The following is a 25,887-nucleotide window of genomic DNA, read 5'->3' on the forward strand; positions in this document are numbered from 1 at the left end:
TTTGAGATTTAAAATTTTAAATCTACTTTGCCGGCGTAAGTAATAATAAGAAATTAATTATAGTTTGTCCGTTGGTCATTCCGCTTTCTAGCAATGTTCAGCTAAAGTTTACAGTATGTATTTACATTTATATTTTTATAATGATTATGTATTATTTAGGTACTTTTTCTTTAAAATCTTTAGTATGTTTGTATTATATTTTCGAATATTCTTTTTAGATTAGTTTTTGTAATTAGTGACTGTTTTTGATAAGAGGTAATATATTTATTAGATAAATAGTTTAAAATAGTTTAAATAGTTTGGTTGACAAATTTTATTGTTGGGGTATTCTCTTTAATTAATCGTTTTAAATCTCTTTTGTGGTACCTATAATAAGATTTTCTAATTGATGACCATATCAGTCCAGTCGAACGCGACGGTAAACGAGATCTTAAGCTACAGAGACACGCAGCTATCCTCTTACTTTTGTCTAAGAATTCAACTATTAAATATTTCAGACAAATTAACCTTATTTTATAAATCAAAATGTCTGGACGCGGCAAAGGAGGCAAAGCTAAGAGCGGCGGCAAGTCCAAGTCTCGCAGCAACAGAGCCGGTCTTCAGTTCCCCGTTGGCAGAATTCACAGGCTCCTCAGAAAGGTAAGACTATATATTATTAGTCAAGTCCAAGTTTCACTGTAACAGAGCCGAAAACTTTGGTGATTATTTGTTCTTGGAGCTATTTCTCTTTATGAAGGTGATGTAACTCTCCAATAAATGAGTTATTTAAGCAAACAAAATTTAGCATAAATGGATATTTAATACCGAGTGATTGTTTTCTATAACTGACTTCCAAGTTTAAAGAATAGCCTAGCTTTGCTTTCATTATAATCGTTTAATGTATCGACTGCTCTTAAGTTCCCCCTTTGTTGTTAAGACAGAAACTCAGGGTTTTATCAGTCGTATATGAAACTCCTATGCTTCACCTAGATTGCTTTTTTAATAAGCTTTGCTGGTTTTATTTAGGAGACACTATAAAGATAAATATTTTGATAAAAGCCTGTATTTTTATTGGACTAGTGGCTGCGACTTAATCCTCATAAATCTTTAACTTTAGGAAGGGGAATTTGCTCAGTACCTGCTTTTAACTTAAATGGAAAACAATCCTCGATTCTGACGATTGTGAGATTTTAACGGACTGACTAAAAATGTTATCTAATCCAAATGATAAGACAATAAACAATAATTTGAATATGTCAAAATAAAAATTACCTTTTAGATGAACTGGTCATTAACAACTAAATATATGTTTTTATTTGTAGGGTAACTATGCTGAGCGTGTTGGTGCTGGCGCCCCTGTCTACCTGGCAGCTGTCCTGGAGTATCTTACTGCTGAGGTATATTTATATGCTTTGTATAGCTTTTGGACATCAAAAATGATGTTCTCAAAAATGGTTGTCTGTTCGTTTATATGTTAGATTTTGGTTAGTTATCTAGGAAAATACGTTTGAAGACGTTAATAATGGTTATACTGCTGTTAGAAGCAAGAACATATGGATTTGAAAGAAATTTATTTTATTTATCTTTAAAATAGATAAAATATCTATGTAGTCAAAATATTTTGTACCTATGTTCTTTTAAATCTCCTTCTTTAAAGTTAGGTGTATTATATTATATGGTTTGATATTGTTTAGTTCACATTTTGAATGAAGTTGGATTTCTCTAGATTTACAAATATTTTTATTAGAATTCATGTTTAAAAAATATACCTATTTTATGCAACTTGTAGTAACAATATAACCATATGTTTTTGTCGTTTTCTTAATTTCTGACTAATGGATACTCTCTACCTAAACTTATTATTTTACATTAATTGCAGGTTCTGGAGTTGGCCGGTAACGCAGCTAGAGACAACAAGAAATCTAGGATTGTACCGCGCCACGTACAGCTGGCTGTCAGGAACGACGAGGAGTTGAACAAACTGCTAGCCGGAGTCACCATTGCTGACGTAAGATTTTTAATTGTTTGATTAGGAACGTAAGGGGGTTGGTTACAACAATTTTGGAGGACTATTATAGTTGTTGTACCCTCAAACCCTCTAAGGTAATTGTAGTGTTATAAAGTTAAGATATATCAATAGGTACTCTTTATTAAAATTAATTAAAACTAAAAAAAGTTTTGATAGCCCGCGAAAAATTGTAATGTTTCAGTATAGCTGAAAACAAATTTTAATCCAGCGAATGTTAATCTGTTCCGAAACCTTACTGGAAACCTGTTCGTTTTTCATTGTAAAAGATACATCGACCATATACTAGTTCACAATCCCAATATCTGATTGTGTGATTTTTCTATCTATTTTTAACTTCTTTATTGTTAAGTCTTTCTTGGTTATTTTTTTAATACCCTAAACATTTCTTAATTCTGCAATGTCAAACGTGTGACACTGTGGGCTATAATTGAATCAAGACAAAAGTAAGTGCCGAGCCCTGGGACCTATGTAGGGTGAAAATATACATAAATCCTTGATGATTCCATGTGGAGACAAAATATTTTAGCGGGGTCTTTTGGTTTTTTTTCAATCTAAAGTTCTGAAAAAAAATTGAAAAAAATATGAAAATCTTGAATAAAAAACAAACAAAAATTGATTTGTAATATTTTTTTTTATTTAAAGATACAAACAACTTATATAAATACTATAAGCTTTAAAAAAATCACAATTTTCAAATTTAGAGTTTCAATATAAAGATTTATAGAAAAAACCTAACAACAAATTCTAACATATTTCTGATCAACATAGCAATAAAACGTCTTTTGCAAAATCTTTATCATCAAAAATAAATAGCACTTACTAAAGACTTTTTTTCATTTAAACTTATACTTTTCACATTATTTAACTTTAAAGATTGATTTTTTTTAAAAGAAAGGTTGCGTGATTTTTTTGTTCATAATTAATTGCCTAATTTTGAGATTCAGATAAAAAACTTTACTACTTTATATTAATGGATAATCTTCTAGCAGCGGCTACGCCTCTAGAGGCATATGAGGCCCTTGGGTTGGGGGGGAAGTCGAACCCCCCTTACAATTACAGTTTTTTTAATGAATAAGTCAAAAACATTTATTTTGGAGAGTTAATTCTCTTGGGATAGTAGTGGTACCCTTTCCTAAAATAGTTATAAACCTTACCAGGACATATGAAAAGCTACCATGTAAAGGAGAACCATAGTTCACAAAGACTCACATAGAACCTGTTACTTTATTATAAAGATACATATATACACAGAAACTCTACAATCAGAGTATGTCTGTTTGTTCATCCGTCCGTATAAAAACAAGAATATATTTATTTTGCTATAGCGGCTACGCCCTCAGAGGCCTTTAGGGGCACTTAAGAGGTGAAGAAGGGGTTGAATTCAACAACTATATTTTTATTTTAGGCTTAAGAAGAAAAAGTTTTTTTGTGTGTTGTGGTCCTTTTTTAAGGAGCGATTTCTCTTCTCTTTCTCAAAAAAAGTTATAAACCTTCCAAGGACCAATGAGAAGCTACATAGTAAAGTAAAAAAAGAACCATATCAGTTCTTAAGCATCAGAAAGATGGACAAACAGACATCAATCTATTTTGTATCATAAATAGTGCTTTAAAGCAGGGAGAGAAATATCATCTGGAAAAAAAAATTTTCCTATCGTTTAAAAGTTATATCCCTGTATAAAAAAAGATAGGATGTCTGTGTGTTTTTTCTGTCTGTGTCTGAAGTTCTTGCTAACCGCTGGACCAATTTGGTTCTTCTTTATCTTAATCTTAATCTTTTAGACTGATATAGCATCAACATATTAAGGAATAGTTTAGTGTTTATTAATCCTTATATAAAAGTAACAGTTTCTGTGTCTGTCTGTTTGTGTGTGTGTGTGAGGGTGTCTGTCGGTACTGAAGATTCTTTGTAACCGCTTAACTGATATAGTTCTTCTTGGTTCAAGTTAGTTCCTACCCAACATTTAAAAAAAACTTTTTCTTTTACATACTAAAACTGAAAGTAGGGTAGGGGTCAACTTACCCCCACTTATCAAGGGCCCCTAGATGCCTCTAGGGGCAAAACCGCTAGTGATAAAATAATTTTTATCTTGAATTATGATTAAATTGTTCTTTTTCCATTTAATAAAATATAATTGTAATTATCAACCTCAAAGAATATCCAGAATTAGGTAATTGGATTTAACAAGGGAAAAAGACAACATCCATAATTAGTGAAGCTGTTACGTTTAAAAGAATACAAATAAAGAAAATAGCAAGTGTAATACATACAGATACAAAAATATATTAATCAGAGCGAGATGGGACAATGGGCTGTTTATTAGACTAGTCCCCATAGTTTAATATAGGAATTTGTTATTCGTTGGCCTAACTACTTAGGGGACCTGTTGCGATTTTTGTTTAGTTGGATTATTAAATTAAGTGCCCAGCATTTTAACCATTAACTAAAACATACAGAAGGGTTATCCATGTATCATATTTGGGAATGTAAATCAATTAAGTGGTCATTGTCTTATCCCTTTAGATCCCTGAATAGTAATTAACAATGATCAATGGTTCTTTTTTTTCTATGTAGCTTCTCATTGGTTCTTGGAAGGTTTATAACTTATTTTGGGAGGGTACCTCTACCATCCTAGGAGAAATCAACCCCTAAAAAAGGACCCCATTTCACACACAAAAAATAACTTTTTCTTTTTAAGTCTAAAATAAAAATCTAGTTGTAGAATTCAACCACTTCTTCCCCTCTCAAGTGCCCCTAAAGGCCTCTAGGGGCGTAGCCGCTAGTACCAAGTAAATATATTCTGTAATGTTTTTATACAGACCGATGAACAAACAGACATACTCTGATTGTAGAGTTTCTGTGTATATATGTATCTTTATAATAAAGTAACACGTTCTATGTGAGCCTTTGTGCACCGAGGGATCTCACTAACCACTGAACCAATATGGTTCTCCTTTACATGGTAGCTTCTTATGTGTCCTGGTAAGGTTTATTACTATTTTGGGGAAGGGTACCATCACTATCCCAAGAGAATCAACTCTTCAAAATAAATGTTTTTAACTTTTTCATTAAAAAAACTGTAATTGTAAGGGGGGTTCGTCTTCCCCCCCCCAACCTAAGGGTCCCTATATGCCTCTAGAGGCGTAGCCACTGCTAGTAGAATATCCAATGATATAAAGCAGTAAGGTTTTTTATCTGAATCTCAAAATTAGGCAATTAATTATGAACAAAAAAATCACGCAACCTTTCTTTTTAAAAAAATCAATCTTTAAAGTTAATTAATGTGAAAAGTATAAGTTTAAACGAAAAAAAGTCTTTAGTAAGTGCTATTTATTTTTGATGATAAAGATTTTGCAAAAGACGTTTTATTGCTATGTTGATCAGAAATATGTTAGAATTTGTTGTTAGGTTTTTTCTACAAATCTTTATATTGAAAGTCTAAATTTGAAAATTGTGATTTTTTTAAAGCTTATAGTATTTATATAAGTTGTTTGTATCTTTAAATAAAAAAAAATATTAAAAATTATTTTTTGTTTGTTTTTTATTCAAGATTTTCATATTTTTTTCAATTTTTTTTCAGAACTTTAGATTGAAAAAAAACCAAAAGACCCCGCTAAAATATTTTGTCTCCACCTGGAATCATCAAGGATTTATGTATTTTTTCACCCTACATAGGTCCCAGGGCTCGGCACTTACTTTTGTCTTGATTCAATTGTAGCCCACAGTGGTGACCTTTACTTTAATAGTACAGTTCCATTGTTTAGACACGCCGTCATATCAATGTTTTTTTTTTATTTTGTAATTATAACAAAATGTCTTTTAAACTTTTATACATTTAGGGAGGTGTTCTGCCTAACATCCAAGCTGTCCTGCTGCCAAAGAAGAGTGAGAAATCCTCCAAGTCCACCACTCAAAGCCAAGAATTCTAAACCCGTGAAAAAAATCTTAATCAAGACTAAGGATGTATTTATAAAAAATCCGCCATCCATAAAAATGTACCTGCTGCTAAATAATGTATTTATTTTTATTACCTAAAAGATTTTGTGTTTATAAGTTGACCTAAACTTTTTTTTTATTGTCAAACTACCTACTAAAAAATAGATTTAAATAAAGTAACTTTTATCATTTATGTTTTTTGTTGATTGTTTCCTTGTATAAAAGTAAGAGGAAGTCTGTTCTAGTATAGCTCAAGATAACTAAGCGATGGATCGATACAGAGTTCCGGATCCGCAAGGATCCGCATATTTTTGAGTCCAAGGATCCGGATCCTTGGACTCAAAAAAATGCGGGGAAAATGGAAAAATCTACCTAAATTTTTATAAAATCTCAGACATTTTCTTGATGAGAGCCAATCTTTAAGGTTTAGGTTCAGACTTGAAAATTAAAAGTATTTTTGACTTCGAATTAAAGAATAAAATTTGGTGATTTTATTTTTATTGTCAAGGATCCGGATCTGCACTGACCAAATTTTGAGGATCCGGATCCGCATACAATCAATGCGGATCCGAAACTCTGGATCGATATAGGTTCTTTTGACAGTAATGCTTCTTATTGGTCCAGGAAAAGTTTATAACTATTTTGTGAAGGTTGCCTCCATTCTCCAAATAGACATTGTCCCCGGAGAAAAAAAAACTTATTCCTATTAAATCATGTTTACCCCCTCCTAAACGTAGCTGATAAACTAACATTACATATCATTTTATAGCTTCGCTACTAAAACAACTTATTGGTGCAACGTATAGAATTAAAAGTAATTTTAAGAATACTTGTAGTCTATGAGACTGATTATTCTAATGAAAAATGACTCTTGACAAAACATGCAATGTAATAATAAACAAACAAGAATGTCTATGTGATATAATAGAGTAGCTGTAATTAAATAGAATAAGTTCTCGAGCATAAGATCTTGCTAAATGCTGGACCTATTGTTTTTCCTTTACAATGAAGCTTTGTATAGGACCTAAAAAGGCTTTTATTTATGCGAGGTAGTGTATCTACCCTCTTAAGAGAAATTATCTCGGAAAAAAGGATTAGTAGGGGAGTAGCCGCTTGTCTATAAAATGGGGGGAAAATTTATTTCCTAAAACAATAATATTTGCTCATCATATCCTGATTAACGCACACAGCTCTTGTGCGCGACCTCCTACGGTAGCCTGAACAAATTACGTTTAATGGTAATAAAAATATGTCCTTCCTGAATGATTTACAGGTATCAACACTTGCAGAGTAGCTTCGCTACTAAAAAAAAACTTGGGTTAATACCTTTTATGACATTAATGATTATCATGAAACAAGGACGCATATGTCCATTAACTTGGTTTTTCAATAACATTGATGATGACTTATTACTTATCAATTACATTTCAACTAGCTGCTGATTCCTAGCATCTAAAAACTCTTGGGACCAAGCCTTAAATGGAGAACTTCATCGGTTTAGTTGTTGGCGAGATCTTAACGGACAAACATTAAAACCTTACTACTTTTATGTTATTCAATTAGACATATTTGTGTTAGAATCCTTATTCAGATGCTTTAACTTAGCCATTTGTCTGCGTTTGTTATTCAAATTATTTTTAGTAGCAAAGCTACTCTATAATTCACAATGTCTGTCCGTAATTAATGAATTGGGGAAAACGTGATTTTCTGGGCTCCTATTCAAGATAGACAGCTGAAATTTTTAGTAAAGATTACCACTATATATGCCCATCTAATTTATATATACATTGTTTTGTCCGTCTGTTTGTTATTTGGGGTGCTAGATCGATTCCTAGATTTTTACGTTTTTGTAATTTTCTCAACTCCTTTTCAAGACAAAGGGCTGAAATTTTCGGGGATTAATTAATTTTATATTCTACATATTTTCACCAAGTTTTTATTAATTGGGATTCCTAGATTTTTAGGTTTTCATTATTTTCTCAATTCCTATTCAGGATTGACGATTGAAATTATCAGAGATTGAGTATGCTCATGTTCTACATATTTCTATCAAGTTTCATTAAGATTTGTCTATTAATTGCGGTGCTAGATCGATTCCTATATTTTGAAGTTTTCATGATAAGGTTGCGTGATTTTAAAGGTGTGATGATTTCCCTATTTTACCAATATTAATATTTATTATATGACACTGCTTTATAGAATTTTTTTCCTGATATACAATCATAATTTTTTAGCTTCGCTACTTATGGATGTTGTCATCCTTGTTATTTGATTAAGATATCCAAAACAGCTAAATTATACTTTAGCTTATTCAGCTTGTCTTCCTCTAAGATGTATATTCACAAAAAACAGGGAAAAGTTGTATTGAACACAAATTGCGTGTTTAAAAATACAGGGATCTTAAGTAATAAGATCATGGAGGTTTAATCGTAGAGACACCCTCAATTATGATAAATAAAATTACCCAATTTGTAAGTAGATTTTTAAAAATATTCGTGGAGAAGTTTTAATACTGTTAGATTACGTAGTTAACCAAATCAATATAAATGTAATAGTGCGCAAATGGTTTTAAGCCAACGAATAGGAGAACGTGTTGACTAAAATTCGGGGAACTTTACAATTAACAATCCAATGTCCCCTCCCTCCTTGGTGGTAGACAGTGACCTTGTTGGTTTTATATTATTTTTTTATATGCTTTTGCGTAATTACAGTTTGTACAAAATGACATGGATCTAAAGGGATAAGACAATTGCCGATAAATTGATGTGCATCGCCTATGATGATACATAAAATTATCCCTGCTGTAAATTAAAATTAGTTGTTGAAACGTTTGGACACCTAACTTAATGAACCAAGAAATCAAAATACATTAAATGCACCCAAAGTTGTTAAGCCAACGAATTAGAATAGTTATTTCTCGCATCGTATTATAAACGGCTTTCCGCGGATATACAGGGTGCGGCACAAAAATCGAGACATTTTGTAATTTTTAAAAAAAACTAACATAAAATCATCAATTTTAAAGATTTTATTGAATTTTAAAAACTGGGAAGCAAACTAGGTATATGACTAGTAGATTATTCAATAAAATCGCCGCCAGCCTCAATCACCTCCTCAACCGCCGGCAGGTCCAGGTTAAAATGTACCTGTCCAAGCTGACGTAGTTCTCCTTGATAGTGGCAATTAGGGACGTTTTTGTGGTATGGGCACGTCTATTGGTGCATGCTTCAAAGTAGCCCAAGGCCCAAAAGTCCATTAAATTAAGATCGGGCTGCTGGGAGGCCACATTTCCTTAGGAACATGAGTAACCGCCAAATTGACAAAATCAATGTTTTTGCTCTCGTTTGGGCTAGGATTGAGCTACAGTAGACTTTAAGTACTCAAAATGCGTGTCTCGATGAGCTTAAGACGCACACAAAATTTTGGGTCAAATTTCCATCTCCTTCCCTGTCGGACCCTACTGTTTGTGATTTCTTAAGGCTCAAAATCTTGAAAAATCGACCTCATTTCGGCTAGGATTGAGCTACAGTGGACTTTAAGTACTCAAAATGTGTGTCTCAATGAGTCTAAGACACCCACAAAATTTGGGGTCAAAATTCCAACTCCTTCCCTGTCGGACCCTCCGTTTTGTGATTTTGCGCATTAAACCACCGGCGCATTTGGAATCTGCCTTGTTGAACATATGCGCGGCCAGCTCGGTGTACACGTCTATCTTCGTCTAAAGATTTTTTTGTGCTAAAAGGTCATTATCTAAGCTTTCTATAGTGGGGTCAAACGTCCTGATTGGTCAAGTAGTTTTCGCGCCATGGCCGTTTAAAAAATGTCTTGATTTATGTGCCGCACCCTGTAGAAAGTACAATTATGAGATTAAAACTAGTTTTTTTAGCCCCGAGGTGCCGAAGGCACCGGCTTAAAAAAACTGGTTTTAATCTTATGATTGTACATTTTTATATTTGTAGAAAGCTGGATATAATACGATGCTAGACATAGTTTTTTCGTATGGATGAGAACCGGTTCCTATCCACCGGATTCGAATGAATACGAGAATAGTTATTTATCATATTTTCGTAATATTGATGAATGCTAGAAAATATATTAAAACTATGGGGACTTTTGTAAAAAAAAAACAGTCCAATGTCCCTCTCTCCCTGACAAAGTGAGCTTAAAAAGTTTTTTTTTAACAAATGTAGTTGGTTTTTTAATTTATAAATGAATTCTAATTTTCATTCACAATGAAATCTCTTTAACTTTATTCTTCTATATAAAGTAGAAATGATTTGTTTGTCAGTTAAGATCTCGCTGACTTACAAACCGATAGAGTTGTCCATTTTTGGGAAGCATTACATTGATCCTGGGATGGTTTTGTCCTATTTCTGCACCCCTTGAATACAATACAGAGCCCCTAGATGTGAGCGTTGTACCTTGAACATCAACGGGTATGTTAACAGCCCGCACCCCATAAAATCAAAATTTATGAGGCCTGCCTTCTCCTTTGTTGATACCTAGAAGGTTAATACCATCCTAGCAAAAACCTGTGCAGGTCACTGATATTATATAAACGACAACATGGAGTTACACCCCCCTGGAGATTTTATTAGATTTGTGGGTGGATGAGGATGATTATGGTACCCCCCGACCCCCCCCCCCCCCCCAATAATATCCTTTTATATAAAGTAGTAAGCGTTTTTTGTCTGTACTGAAGGATCTCGCTAACTGCTGAACCGATTTTGTTCTCCTTTATAGTGAAGCTTCTTATAGGTCCTGGGAAGGTTTTAAACTATTTTGGGGAAGGGTGTCTTCACCCCCTCCCTCCAAAAAATATTTTTTTTGATCTTTTTGAAACTCAAATGGGATGAGGTCGACTTTTCCTCCTCCTACCTTAAGTAAAGTGCCCCTAGATGCTTCTAGGGGCGTAGCCGCTAGTATTTGCATAAACTTAGACAAATGGACCCTAAGCTGTATATAGCAAACTTTGCGCGTTGAAAATATTATAGTTCATGAATTCAGATCAACTGAAAATTGATTGCCTATTTCTTCCCCAATTTCCGAAGTTGTACAACATATAACCCAAATATTGCAAAACCTATTTTTCAGCTATTCCGGTCAAAGAAAAAAGCGATATAATGTATAACTATTAAAATATTATACATTCAAATTTTGATTCTTTTTTTTTGTTGAAGTTTTAAGCTTTTTTTAGCTAGTAGTAAATATTGAGATAGGATGAGGAAACTATGTACACAATCGGAAACTCAAATTCAGCTGACCTGAATTGATACATTTTATATTGAGAAGCCAGGATCGAGCAATAGCTTTATTAACCTAGATGATATATCAGACACAAAATATCCAACCAACTTAAAAAAAGGAATTTTTAGAAGACAAAATTTGTGGAAGATATAAATTCCCGAAAGCTAGCTTTATCGTAAGAATTTCAACGATTTATACCTGACTGATTATACATTAATGAAATGAAAAAAATAACTGCCGATTTGCACCAAAATGTGTACACGTTCTAACCAATAATATAGCCAGATTGTAACTACATTGTTTTCTTATAGGCCCGACTAACTCATTAGGTATCTAAACGTATTATATTTATTTGATAAAAGCTAAGCTTTTCTATGAGTAGGGTCGTTCCATCTGGAACGGATAGCTTTTTTCGTTGATTTAGGCATGTTAGAATTGTCCTATCGATTTCAAACTTTGCATGGTGATTCCTTTAGTAGTTTGCCTAGCAACTCTATAATTGTTACAAGAATGTACGTACGTATATTTTAAATGCGTTGATTTTTAACTTTTTAACAACAAATTTTTATGTGATTTAATTATCCGATTGATCTGATTTATGGAACAACAAAGTACTGTTTTAAGTAAAGCATCTCTATAATCAAGTTGTAAAAATGTAAGTATGTCTTTAAACAATATCCTGTAAATAAGCAGTTTTTCAACAAATTTCATACAATTTTGTTCCGACTTTTATACATTTATATTCTAATTATTCAGTTCTGACACTATACAAGTGTTAGTGTGCGTTTGTCCTACCGTTTCCGAGCTTCGCTTTTATGGATGTTGTCATCCTTGTTTGTTATATTGAGAAGCGAAGAGCAAGAAAGCATGAATTTAAAATTTTCCATAATAGCATGCTAAAACATTTTAAATTACCCTCCGTGTATGTTTTACATTTCCATAATATAGCTGCCATCAAAGGGAATATATGTATATTTCATAAATAACAAGTGTTCACAGAAAAGTATTGCTTGCTATCTAAGCTTTTAAATCATATCTAAAACAAGCAATTAAAGAATTGAGATAGGATAGACGTATATGTAACTATTTGTAGGCACAGAAATCCTTATATAAAATTAAAAGGATATATGTCTGTGTATGGCTATTCATTATATTTAATTGACCAATGGTAGGCCATTTTTTATAGGCCCTATAAAATTCTTCAAAATGGATTAATTTCAATTATGTTGGTTTATTTTAAAAGTTTGGGTCTTTCAGTATATACTTTTGTATTTATAACCTTTCCCCTAAAAAATGAATATAATTTTGTCTGACCTTTTGTTCAAACATGAACCTTATTATGTAGGTAGGGAGGGTACATAGGTCTGTTAATCATACTGGTACCCAAAGTCTTTTAAACACGTTCTCTTATTAGTTAGGTTAAAACTTTGGGTACTTATATCAAATCTTTATTGGTTGTTCAAAATAGTATTTTTTACAAATAATTTTCATCTACAGAAATTGTAATTTTGATTGTTATCATTTGAAATGTACATAAATTAATCGTTCATTGTCTAATCCCTGCTAAAATATAAGTATATTTATATGAAGAAGCAACATGAATATTGAATATATTCACAAACAAGGATGACAACATGCATAAAGACGAAGCTTTAAAATCAGACGATAGGACAAACGAACATTAACACTTGTAGAGTGTCAGAACTTATTAACCCTTACAGATCGGGCCCCTATTCCCACCTTAATAGATCGGGGGGGGGGTCATATTGACCCCCCCCTCTATCTCGGCTTCTGTTACAGATAAAGACGTAAAATTTTTTTCTGGTGGTTCATGTGTATTTTTAGAGAAAATTACTTTTTCTAGTCATAGCAGTCAGGCCGCTCCTTAGCCGCTTTTTAGCGGCCAGCCGCTAAATTTTAAAACAGCTGTAGAGCGGCCAATTTTGCTGCTAGGATGGCCAAATTTTAGGACGAACTTTTATTTTTCATAACAAAAAAATTACTTTTTCTGATCATCGCCGAAAAACGGCAAATAACGGAAACCGCCATTTTCGGCGGTAAAACGGCGGTTGGCGGCGCCAATTATTATTTCTATCTGTTTATTGTTGCTCAAGGATTTACCAAAAAAAATTATAGGTCTCTAGCTGTAATAGAAGCCACGATATTCATGATATATGTCTGTAGTAAAAGCCGGACAAAAATCGGTCATAAAGTCGGTCAGGGAGCGGTCAAACGGTCATAACACCACTTTTCTCATAAGGTCATTGATATCTAAGTATTCACCAAAAAAATTTTAGGTTTCTACCTTATACACAAAAGTCATAATGTAGAAATTAAGATTTATTTAGAATTTTTTTTTAATTTTGTTGCTACCCAACCGACTTTGACCGGACACCACGACCGACACAGACCAGCTATCCTTATAAGATCAACTCTTGCCGACGTATAATTACCAAACTTAAAAAGTCATGAAGTCACAACTCTCTATCTTACCTACAAAAAAAATGACATTGAAAAAACTAGAGGGGGGGGTCAATATGACCCCCCCCCCGATCTGTAAGGGTTAAGCAGAATATAGATTTATAATACTAAATAATATTGTACATCAATGTGTAGCAAAATTACGTTAATACAGAATACTGTTTAAGGACATACTTACATTTTTATGACTTGATTATGAGATTCTTCGCTTTAAATATTGTAACTTGTCCTAGGAATTATTGTTCTAAAAATTTGATTAAGTTAGTATAAGTTTACAAAAAAAAATATGTCAAATAAGTTGAAAATATTCTAAATGGACTTTTTGCACTGCACTGGTAGCAATTATAGAGTTGATTTGCCTTCTAAATAGTACCCAAATGTTACAGGAATCATCATGCCAAGAAAGAAATCGGCTCTAAAAATTCTAAAATGCTTAAATTAACGATAAGGGCTATCCTTTACAAATGGACGTACGTACAGACCCTAATTATAGAAAAGCTTCGCTCTAAAAATTATGTTAATCCAGGATACGAATATTGAGGCCAAGGACTTTACAGGTTTACAAACAAATAAATTATATTCATGCAGACAACAGTTACCTACTTCTTTTTAAATAAATATGAATTATCATATTTAAAAGAAAATTGGGGTATAGTCTCCTACATATTTTCACAGTAGATTTTTTTCTTTTTCTAGCCCCTGCGAGGAGCTCTAACCCTGCGCGGCAATCACCTAACATAACATAACCTAGAATAACCTATCAAAAGCTACTGTGAAAATACGACGAAACGCCCCTTGAAAGACGAAAGGGACTATACCTAAAATATGCTGCTAGGTTGAACTAAATTTTCAATACTTAATTTATATTATGAGGAAACAAGGATGACAATATTCATAAGTAGCAAAAATTACGAAACTTTATTGCATTAAATATATAATAGTTATTTGTATTAGCATTACAGACGGATCAAATTATATACTGGATGCTTATTAATACAAGAAATCTACACAAAAATATCAACAGTCTACCTTAACAGCATTTGAGAAAGACTCGTTTACCTTAATTCGTTTATGATGAACCCAAGGACATACATGTCAAATTCTATAGTATCTAATAATAATATGAATACATATTATGTAAGGTACTACCGAATGCACCCCTAGTATCTATGAGCCTCGTATTTTAAAGTAGAAGGGTTGGGCAGAAAAATAGTCTAAAACCATCTTAAATTTAAAGAATGAAATAGCCTAAAACCACCCCGAGACCTATGTTTAGGTTTCCTAGAATGCAGAACTCAATCGGTTCAGTAAATATTGAAATCTTAGGCTACAGGCAAAAAAAAATCCTTACTTCTTTATTTAAAAGGATAAAAATTATGTAGCAGTAAATAATTCTACCTAGAAAAAAAGGTAAGGGGGAATGAACTGTAAATTCTGGAACCTAAAGATTTAAAAACACGTTCCATAAGTCGTTAGCTGAAAATTTTTGATACCTTTTATTAATTCTAGCTTGATTTGTTGGTTCAAACTAGCAATGTTTTAACTTTACAACCAATATTTTTTTCCGTAGAAGAAGTACTCTCTCTTAATTGGTGATTTACCTCAATCTATCATCTTATCCCTTAAGATCCCTGCATGACACGCAAAGAAATGCACATACCCCCCCCCCCTCCACACACACATACACACTCACACACACACACACAAACACACACATACATACTAGGGTGGGCCCATTTCCCCCTTTTTTTAGATTTTACTGTCATCATAAGTTGCGGAAGTCACATATATGTTTGATGAGCCCCATTCAAGTTTCAAAAGTGACTTGGCTCGCGCGCGGGGGGTATAAAAAATGCCCACCCCCTTATAAAACCAAAAATTTAAATTCCTTCAAAATGACCGCATTGAAATGCTGATTACGAATCTGAAAACCGTTTTGAAAAATATTGCTCCTAGTTCGAATAAGATGTCATTAAGTACCTAAAAACAGCTGATTTAGTCAAAATTGTTCATTTTGGTAAGTTATTTGAAAATCATTTCAGACTGAATCAATATTTTTTAAAACGGTTTTCAGATCTGTAATCAGCATTTCAATGCGGTCATTTTGATATGCAACATGCCTGTGTTTGAAGGAATTTCAATTTTTGGTTTTATAAGGGGGCGGGCACATTTTATACCCCCCGCGCGCTCGTTGTTTTTGGATTAAAAAACCTGTTTCAAGTTTCAAAGGGTTTTATATTGGACAAGTAACCCTTGACAATGTCTACTCATGTAAAATTCCAAAATCGACCCACCCTAATACATACATACACACACACACAAAGACAAGCTGTCTTTTGCTCTTCAAATATAAATTCTTTCGCATCTTTTCCCCCTTCTGTTTTATACAGGATATTTCTTTCTTTGGTTTTGTATGTTGCGCCCCTAGCATCTAGAGGCTCTGTAATCAGAGGGGTAAAAATGGGGCGGAAGAATAGTCTAAAACCATCCTTGGACATATAAGAGACTTCCCTAAAAGAACTCAATAAGTTCAGTAGATGTTGAAATCTTAGGCACTAGACAAAAAACCTTAACCAGCTGTTAATGAGATTTTATACTACAGACAGACAGCCATCCTGTTACTGTTATATAAGGATTAATGAAAATTTAGCTTGGTTTCCTTTGTTAATGTTTATCATGTTATTTTATTAACTGCATTGACAAGCAGGAATCTAAAGGGATAGGACAATGACCGATAAATTGATGTACACATCCCCAATCATGATACACAAAATTATTCTTTCTCTACACTACAACTAGAGGTTGAAACGTTCTGACACTCTGGTAAAAAAAACAACAAATAAAATATCAATAAAATCCCCCAAAGTTGTTAATAAGAAAACGTTATTATAAAACTTTGGGGACTAGAGTAATAAAGAAATCATTGTCTCCTTCCTCCCTGAGTAACAAGGCTGAATTGTATGAATATTATATTTTTTCATTTCTACTTGTATAAAAGTATAAAAAGGATGACATTATTCATAGAAGCAAAGCCTAAAAATCACTTTATAATTTTAGTCATAGGGTCAATCAGACATAAAAGTCATCCGTTAAACTCAAAAAATGAATTTAAATTAGACAAAGATTTTTGTCTTGTGCTTAATTAAATTTTAACCTATATGATCAAAAAAGAAAAATTCTTCTTCTATACTTTCTACATCAACTAGCGGATGCGCCCCCTAGAAGCCTCTATGGGCCCTTAAGATGGGGGGCTGGGAAGTCGAACCCCCTTTTATTTTTATTTAAGTTTTAAAAAGGTGGTGGTACCCTCCCCCAAAATAGTTATAAACTATGAGTAGCTAGCCTGTTAAGGAAAACCCGATCCGTTCAGCGGTTAGCGAGATCCTTCGGTACAAACACACAGACAAACAGACAGACATCCTGTTACTTTATTACAAGGATCAAAAGATAAGCAGGAAGTTATAGAGGTGCAACCAATGAATACAGCCAGAAAGCATTGTCGTAAAGGCGTCATACTGTAAATATCATTCTAACTTTTTTAATAATCACGCCCTACTTTCCAAGTTTCACTACAAGTTTTTTTTATGCTGATTACCTTGCCAGCTCTCTCTCTCTATTTCTCTCTCTCTCTCTCTCTCTCTCTCTCTCTCTCTCTCTATCTATCTATCTATCTATCTATCTATCTATCCCTCTCTCATTCTCTCTCTCTCTCTCTCTCTCTCTCTCTCTCCTTATCTCTCTCTGTCTCTCTCTCTCTATCTATCTATCTATCTATTTATCTATCTATCTCTATCTCTATTTCTGTATCTCTCTATTTAGAAACGAAGCTGCTCTGTAACTTAAATGTGACGTTCATTTGTATATCTTTTCCTTTATCTTTTTTTTAAATTTATTTTTCTGATTAAAGGTAAATTTATCTCTTCACTGTTCTCATTTTTACAATATCTTTATTTCCTTGCGTTATCATCCTTTATACTTGCGGACGGACTGACAGACGGATAGACAAAGTAAATTATAGAGTAGCTTCACTACTAAAAATCAAACGAATTGAATAAAAAAGATTTTGTGTATGCACATGAACTTTCTGAAAAATGCCTAATAATAAATAACCTTTATAAACTTTCTTGCATATCAATGGAAAAAAAGCATCTGCTACTTAATAAACTTAATGTACGTACTTTTAGAATAAATAGAACAAGGATGACAACATACATACATAACAGCGAAGTCTAACAAATCAGAAAATCAAACAAACGAACAATAACAAATTTGGTGTATCGATAAAGAGGGAGGTAGGTTGTGCTAAAATTTAGTAAATTTATGTTAACTTTAAAAAAAAATTTGTCTATAGTTTTTTTCAATAAGGAATACACATATTTAGTAAATATTATTTAGAAGTTTGGATAAAAATTCCTTAAAAACTTATCACATTTAGGGAATAGTAGCTATTGCAAAATTCCGTAAAAGCGTGAGTTTTAAGACTTTGAAACAGGAGTAGAACGAAAATATTCACTACAGAAAAATATTTCTTATTGAAAAGAACTATAGACAAAAAGTTTTTTTTTTATAATTAAGAACACTTTGACTAAATAAGAGCATTTGACTACAACCAAATATCCAACTAGACGGAATTATGCGAAAAAAATTACCCTCTTTACTTAAAAGAATGAAAAAATTGCACTGTGTATCTTACCACCTGTCTGTCTGCCTGTCTATCTGCCACCTGTTTGTCTATCTGTCTGTCTATCTGCCACCTGTTTGTCTATCTGTCTGTATATCTGTCTATCTGCCTGTGTATCTTGCCACCTGTTTGTATATATGTCTGTCTATCTGCCACCTGTTTGTCTATCTGTCTTTATATCTGTCTATCTGCCTGTGTATCTTGCCACCTGTTTGTATATATGTCTGTCTATCTGCCACCTGTTTGTCTATCTGTCTGTATATCTGTCTATCTGCCTGTGTATCTTGCCACCTGTTTGTCTATCTGTCTGTCTATCTGCCACCTGTTTGTCTATCTGTCTGTCTGCCTGTCTATCTGCCACCTGTTTGTCTATCTGTCTGTCTGCCTGTCTATCTGCCACCTGTTTGTCTATCTGTCTCTATATCTGTCTATCTGTCTGTCTATCTGCCACCTGTTTGTCTATCTGTCTGTCTGCCTGTCTATCTGCCACCTGTTTGTATATCTGTCTGTCTATCTGCCACTTGTTTGTCTATCTGTCTGTATATCTGCCTGTGTATCTTGCCACCTGTTTGTCTATCTGTCTGTAGATCTGTCTATCTGCCTATGTATCTTGCCACCTGTTTGTATATATGTCTGTCTATCTGCCACCTGTTTGTCTATCTGTCTGTATATCTGTGTATCTGCCTGTGTATCTTGCCACCTGCTTGTCTATCTGTCTGTCTATCTGCCACCTGTTTGTCTATCTGTCTGTCTAGAGGTATAAGCCTTATATCTGCAGTAATATAGAATATACTATAATCTGATTATCTTAGTTCTAAAAACCAGACAGGAAGAAAATAACACAGCTCAGCTGCCGCCACTACGCCGCATATTTCTTACATTTAGCGAATAATAAAGTACTATCTAGGGGAAGGGATTGGATAAAAGTAGCCTAAAACCTTCCCAAAATTTTGATTTAGAAATAAAATAGCTAAAAAGAACACCACTGGAGCTATGTGAAGCTCCCCTAAAATTAAGAAACAAGCGATAAAAAAAACCTTATGATACAAGCGGCTATGCCCCTATGTCTAGAGGTACTGGAGGTTACAGAGGGGGGGGGGGGGGTGAGGAAAGTCATCCCTCCACTTTGATTTAAAGCGTTTAGAAAAAGCTTGAACAAAATTTTAAGGGTTTATAAATTTAAATAATGTGATTTCTCTTGGAACGGGGTTAAAGTACCCTCCCCCAAAATAGTTATAAACCATCCGTTTATCTAAAAGAGGCTTCATTATAAAGGAGAACAATATCGGTTCAGCGGTTAGCGAGATCTCTTGCTACAAACATACAGAACAACACACAGATAGATAGACATCCTGTTACTTTTTTATAGGGTTTTATTGCGGCTGTCCGGGAGGTAGATAATATATGTTTGCAGTATAATAAAGGGTATACCTTGTAAATGGCAAACATTATATAATAACCAGGTAGCTTTAGGGATCAGACAATGGACGATAAATTGATGATATACATATTATTATAAACAAAATTATGACACCACTAGTTTGGAACCAATAAATTTCAGTAAAAGTGCCCAAAGTTTTTTAACCAAAGTGAATAAGATAATATGGTTATAAAACTTTTGGTACCTGAGTAATTTATAGTTCAATGTCCCATCCCTCCAGGATAAGACCTGAAGAAGTTTTAAAAAGATAATCTTTTATTTAGTTTTCTTTTATAGTGGTCATTTAGATAACTTTAATATTACCGAACAAAAATAGTTTCTTATTAGTTTTTATTTATAAAAGACAAGGATGACAACATCCATAATAGGGAAAGTTAATTGTAAGCATATTTGCAGCAAAACTTCTTGAATACAGGATACTGTTTAAGGGTTTAAGGACATACGTACATTTTAGGACTTAATTATAGAGATGCTTCGCTTATAACATTGTACCTTGTGGTAAAAAGAAGAAGTATTCCAAAAATCAGGTGAATAGAATAGTTATATCATACAAAAATTTGTTTTAAATTGACGTACGGATTTTCTGGTAATGATTATAGTGTTGTTACACTTCCTTAATCGTAACTAATTGTTATAGGAAAACTTATTCAAGTTTGAAACCGATAGGACAATTCTAACCTGTTTTAATTAACGAAAAGAGCCAACTGTCTTGGACGTACTGACCTACCCTAATTAAAGAAAAGCTTGCTTTTAAAAATATCAAAGAATATATAAAAGAATTAAAATACATTAATACATACATAATGCATAATGGTTTTAAAATTTAATTTTCTTATCTAGGGAGGGAGGGGACATTGGACTTAAAACTATACTGGAACACATTTGCCTTCTTTGGGTTCTTTTATTAAATCTTGTTTAATTGGTTCTTTAACCAATAATTGTAATCTGCAGATGTGGTAATTTTGTTTAATAGGTACAAATGTAAATCAATTCATCGTTTATTGTCTTATCTCTGAAGAATTAAGGATCTAAAGGAATAATACAATGGTCGATAAATTGACGTACATACTCAAGGATGGTACTTAAAATTATTCTGTTGAATTAGTGGTTGAAACGTTTGAACACTCAACTTAATAAAATAAACCAATCAAAGTTCACTAAAGTCCCCAAAGTTGTTAAGCCTACAAATAAAAAAAACATCATTATAAAACTTTGGGTACTAGTGTAATAAACAGTCATTGTCCCCTCTCTCTTTGCTTAATAACCCCTCATCTATAATACAAAGTAAAACGATGTCTGTCTGTCAGTTGGTTTGTTTGTTTGTTAGTACCGAAGGATCTCGCTAACCGCTGAACCGATCGGGTTATCCTTAACAGGGTAGCTTCTCATAGGTCCCGGGAAGGTTTTTAACTATTTTGGGGGAGGAAACCACCCCCCCCCCCTCCTCCCCAAAAAATGTTTTTTTTTACTTTTAATTAACTCCCCCCTCAAGTGCCACTAGAAGCCTCTAGGGGGCGAAGCAGCTAGTATTACATAAACTAAAATGCCAGAGTGTACTTTTAAAGTTGTATTGCTGTGTCATGATTGCAAACATTATCTAACCCTGAAATAATTCTAGACTTTACCTACTTTTCAACTTTATCTGCTTCGTCAGGGATATTAAGGGATAAGATAATAGTTATTAAATTGATCACACCTCCAGTTACGATGGACAAAATGATCTCTTTAGTTGAAAAAAATTATTGGAAATTTTTAAAAGTTTTGACTCTGCTTGTTTATATTACCTAATTAAAACGTTATTAAAGTCCCCAAAGTTGACAAGCCAAAGAATGAGGGAACATGTTTCTTAAACTTTGGGAGTAAGTATTATTTAAGTACTATTTACACTACCTCCTTACTTCTTAATGCTCTGTTTGATTTCTGAGGTTGATTCTTTAATAAAAATTTTAATCGCTGTTTGCTGGTGAGGCAAAATTGTTTTTGTCAAAAATCCTCCAAAACCACAAGAAAATCTACAAAAGTTAAATAAAATCATAGAAGGGTTATTAACATAGGATTTTATTGGGTTTTTGTAAATTTTTAAAGTGATTTTGGAGGATTTTTACATAAACAATTTTGCCTCACCATCGAGCAGCGACTCAATTTTTTTAAGGAATCCACCTCTGGACTAGAATTACAAAAAAAAAACAAAGATAAAAACAACAAAAGTGTGGGTCATGATTTAATGATGGATATTTTAACCCGCGATCATGGCTCAACACCTTGCGCATCAGCTCGTCGTCGGGAATGTTTGAATCTCCGCGTCATAACTAAAGACGTTAAAAATGGTTCATACTGCTGCTATGACAGGTGCGCGACATAAATAGTAAGAGTAGGGGGGAATGCCTTGGCCCATAAGCAGGCGCAACTCATTACCATGCACAGTTAGGACTTCTCAGGCAAGGGACGTGCAATCAAATGGTTGGTTGTCTGGTGGATGTTACGAAACCTAATATTCTTCGGGTGACTTTTAGGAGGTTGCTGGTACCCTCCCTAAAAAAAGTAAATAAACCTTCCCGGGACCTATGAGAAGCTACCCTGTTAAGGAGACCCCGATCGGTTTAGTGGTTAGCGAGATCCTTCGGTACAAACATACAAACACATAGACAGACAGACATCATGTTACTTTATTATTTGGATATCCCTGCTAAGATTAAAACTGATGCAGACAAAGACCACAATTTAAGAAAATCTTTGCTTTTAAAAAACCTTTTAATGGAATTACAACCTACATTAATGATCTTGTAATTAGTTTCTTTTTAAGGAAAACTAGAAGAAATTTGTGTAAATATTTTACCTACATATGTAACTCTATTGATATGTTAGATATTCGAAATTAAAGGAAAGTCCAGTGATTGGTTATCTAGGCTGTGTAACTCTATTGATATGTTAGATATTCGAAATTAAAGGAAAGTCCAGTGATTGGTTATCTAGGCTGTGTATATCTATTGTTATGTTAGATATTCCAAATTAAAGGAAAGTCCACTAATTGGTTATCTATACTGTGTATATCTATTGTTATGTTTGATATTCCAAATACCAAATACCCCCCCCAAGCAAATTTTACCCCCGGGGTAAAAATTTTGGGGGGGGTAATTACCCCCCCTGAAATCTGTTGGCAGGGGTAAAATTTGTTTACCCCCCCCAAAATTTACCCCCGGGGTAAAATTTTTGGGGGGGGGTAATTTAAATTTTATCAAAATGAAAAAAAATTTGGGGGTGCCTACGGCACCCCCAAATTCGTTTGGGGGGGGTAATCTCCCCATTACCCCCCCCCCTTGGACGCCTATGATGTTAGATATTCCAAATTAAAGGAATGTTCAGTGATTGGTTATCTAGACTGTGTATATCTATTGTTATGTTAGATATTCCAAATTAAAGGAATGTTCAGTGATTGGTTATCTAGACTGTGTATATCTATTGTTATGTTAGATATTCCAAATTAAAGGAAAGTCCAGTGATTGGTTATCTAGACTGTGTATATCTATTGTTATGTATGATATTCCAAATTAAAGGAAAGTTCAGTGATTGGTTATCTAGACTGTGTATATCTATTGTTATGTATGATATTCCAAATTAAAGGAAAGTTCAGTGATTGGTTATCTAGACTGTGTATATCTATTGTTATGTATGTTATTTGAAATTAAAGGAAAGTCCAGTGATTGTTTATCTAGACTGTGTATATCTATTGTTATGTATGTTATTTGAAATTAAAGGAAAGTCCAGTGATTGGTTATCTAGACTGTGTACATCTATTAAATTGTTATGTTAGATATTCCAAATTAAAGGAATGTCCAGTGATTAGTTATCTAGACATTGTATATCTATTGTTATGTTAGATATTCCAAATTAAAGGAAAGTCCAGTGATTGATTATCTAGACATTGTATATCTATTGTTATGTATGATATTTGAAATTAAAGGCCAGAATACTTGTCAATACACAGGAAATTGAACACAACATGGCGACAACACAAAAAACTGAAAAGACTCCGCCAGGAATAATAGGTAATGAGCTGGATCTTTAAATCATTTCGGCGCATCCCGATTTGGCGCACCATTGAAATGATTTAAAGATCCAGCTCTGGTAAAAGAAAACAGAGAGAGAGAGAGGGGGGGGACAATTGGGCTGTTTATTACACTAGTCCCAAAAGTATTATAATAACGTTTTCTTATTCAATAGCTTAACAATTTTGGAGACTTTGGTGAATTTTATTGGTTGATATACATTAATTTGAGTGATCAAACCTTTCAACAACAAAAACTTTATCTACAGAAGGGGTAATTGTGTGTATCATCATTTGGGATGTACATCAATTTATCGGCCATTATCTTATCCCTTAAGATCCCTGTTTTTATTTGCATCTGACAGACCTACCAATCTATTCCTGGCGGTGGAATGACATTTCTCCAATATTAAACCAACCAATGCTTTCTTGTCAAATATAAAAAGAGTTATTCTGGAGAGGAGTAAATAGACAACAGACATGCACACAATTCTGTATACCTAGCCTAGCTACTTTATAATCAGGGACCGTCTGCACGTTTTTATGTAAATCCGTCTTACTGTAAAACAACTTTATCTAGAAGATCTTTATGGTGCCATGTAAATAAAAAACTTTTGACCAAAGTATCCGGAATGACATCATATTAAAAAGGTTGACTACTCCATTATGACGTTGGGATACTTCGGCTTAATGTTTTAGAATTATATATCCTTTTTTATAGGCACAATAAAGAGCTTCCTTTAACTTACAATGTTTTATGATTGTTTTAGCATACAAATTTACTTTCTTTCTCTCACTATATTTTTTTCTTTTTGTCAATAACAATTTACTGTTCTATTTCCATCAAAGCTTCATTTCATAACATCCAATGCTTCGCTACTTATGAGTATAATTGTCCTTGTTTAATGCAAAGAAAACGATCAAATTTGTCAGGAAAAAATATAAAAATATACCTAAACCTTATAACAGTCGGGCCTATGTCCAGATTTTAATTATGAAATTTTAAAATTTAAAGTATCTATGTCAAAATTTGTGGTCAAATCGCTTTGTTTAAGTAAAGAAGTTTAACTTGCCTTTTGCTGTCATCCTGTGCCCGCCAGGACGGAGATATTAATCAATTCCAACTATAGACTTCTATCTTTCACACACTAAAAATTCAATTGAAAAATCATAGGTGTTAATACCTATAAAATATTCTAAGAGAACGATATAATAGATTACTTTAAAATTATGTTAAAAAAAAACTAAATTTACAAAAACTGTTGTCCAATACACTGGCCTAAAAACTATTGGTACTTTTTATTAAAACTTGATTAGTTGGTGCACTAGCAGTGTCTAAACTTTTTCACCAATAATCTTATGTACACCAATTTAGCATCACCTTGAGATCCCTGGTGTCTTCACCGACTCGACCTTGTTTTCTTATAATGAACAAATTTTGCTTTCATGCACAGTTTTTTTAACAATCTTGTCGTGTTCTACAAAGATTATCTTCTGGTATTCAAAGTTTTTAAAACGTTATCTCATTTGTTGAGTTAAAACTTAAAGGTTTAGAGTAAAAGAATAACTGTACGTTCAAGGGGTGGGGACCCTGTGCCGACTTTCAATTGGGTCTTTTATTTTCACACAGCCAAGTCGCTAAAAAATTGTTTGAAAAACTGCTTGGTTCAGGATAATGTTTATGGACATACTTACATTTTTAGGACTTGATTATAGAGTTGCTTCGCTTATAACATTATACTTTGTTCTCCCAGGAATCAATATACCAAAAATCAGATCTTTCGGATGATTAGATCACAAAAAAATTAGTTGTTAAAAAAAAAACTACATGTTTAAAACGGACGTACGGACATTTTGGTAATGATTATAGAGTTGCTACGCTTTATAAATCGTACCTAACTAATAAAGGAATCACCATGCAAAATTTGAAATCGATAGGACAATTCTAACACGACTAAATTAACGAAAAAAGCTATCCGTTACGGACGGACGGACCGACCCTAATTATAGAAAAGCTTCGCTTTTAAAAACAAATTGTATGTGGTTATTC

The 25,887-nt window shown here is 33.3% G+C and overlaps 1 protein-coding gene across 1 annotated transcript; it reads left to right on the plus strand.

Annotated features, from left to right (window-relative positions):
- Window positions 1–330: 330 nt before the first annotated feature.
- Window positions 331–6,135, plus strand: LOC145312211 (histone H2A-like). Its single transcript, XM_080151426.1, has 4 exons — window positions 331–639; window positions 1,302–1,376; window positions 1,859–1,987; window positions 5,846–6,135. Exons 1-4 carry the CDS (start codon window positions 526–528, stop codon window positions 5,933–5,935), a joined length of 408 nt encoding a protein of 135 aa, XP_080007552.1. The 5' UTR covers window positions 331–525; the 3' UTR covers window positions 5,936–6,135.
- Window positions 6,136–25,887: the final 19,752 nt, after the last annotated feature.

The sequence above is a fragment of the Acartia tonsa genome, chromosome 2 (genome assembly GCF_053477335.1).
Source record: "Acartia tonsa isolate MP-2025a chromosome 2, ASM5347733v1, whole genome shotgun sequence".
NCBI lineage: Eukaryota > Metazoa > Arthropoda > Copepoda > Calanoida > Acartiidae > Acartia > Acartia tonsa.

Excerpts from the sequence above, each read along its gene's own strand:
- LOC145312211 (XM_080151426.1), top strand. The coding sequence starts at position 526 with ATGTCTGGACGCGGCAAAGGAGGCAAAGCTAAGAGCGGCGGCAAGTCC. Across the intron at positions 640-1,301 it reads TTCACAGGCTCCTCAGAAAG|GGTAACTATGCTGAGCGTGT; the intron begins GTAAGACTATAT and ends TTTTATTTGTAG. Across the intron at positions 1,377-1,858 it reads TGGAGTATCTTACTGCTGAG|GTTCTGGAGTTGGCCGGTAA; the intron begins GTATATTTATAT and ends CATTAATTGCAG.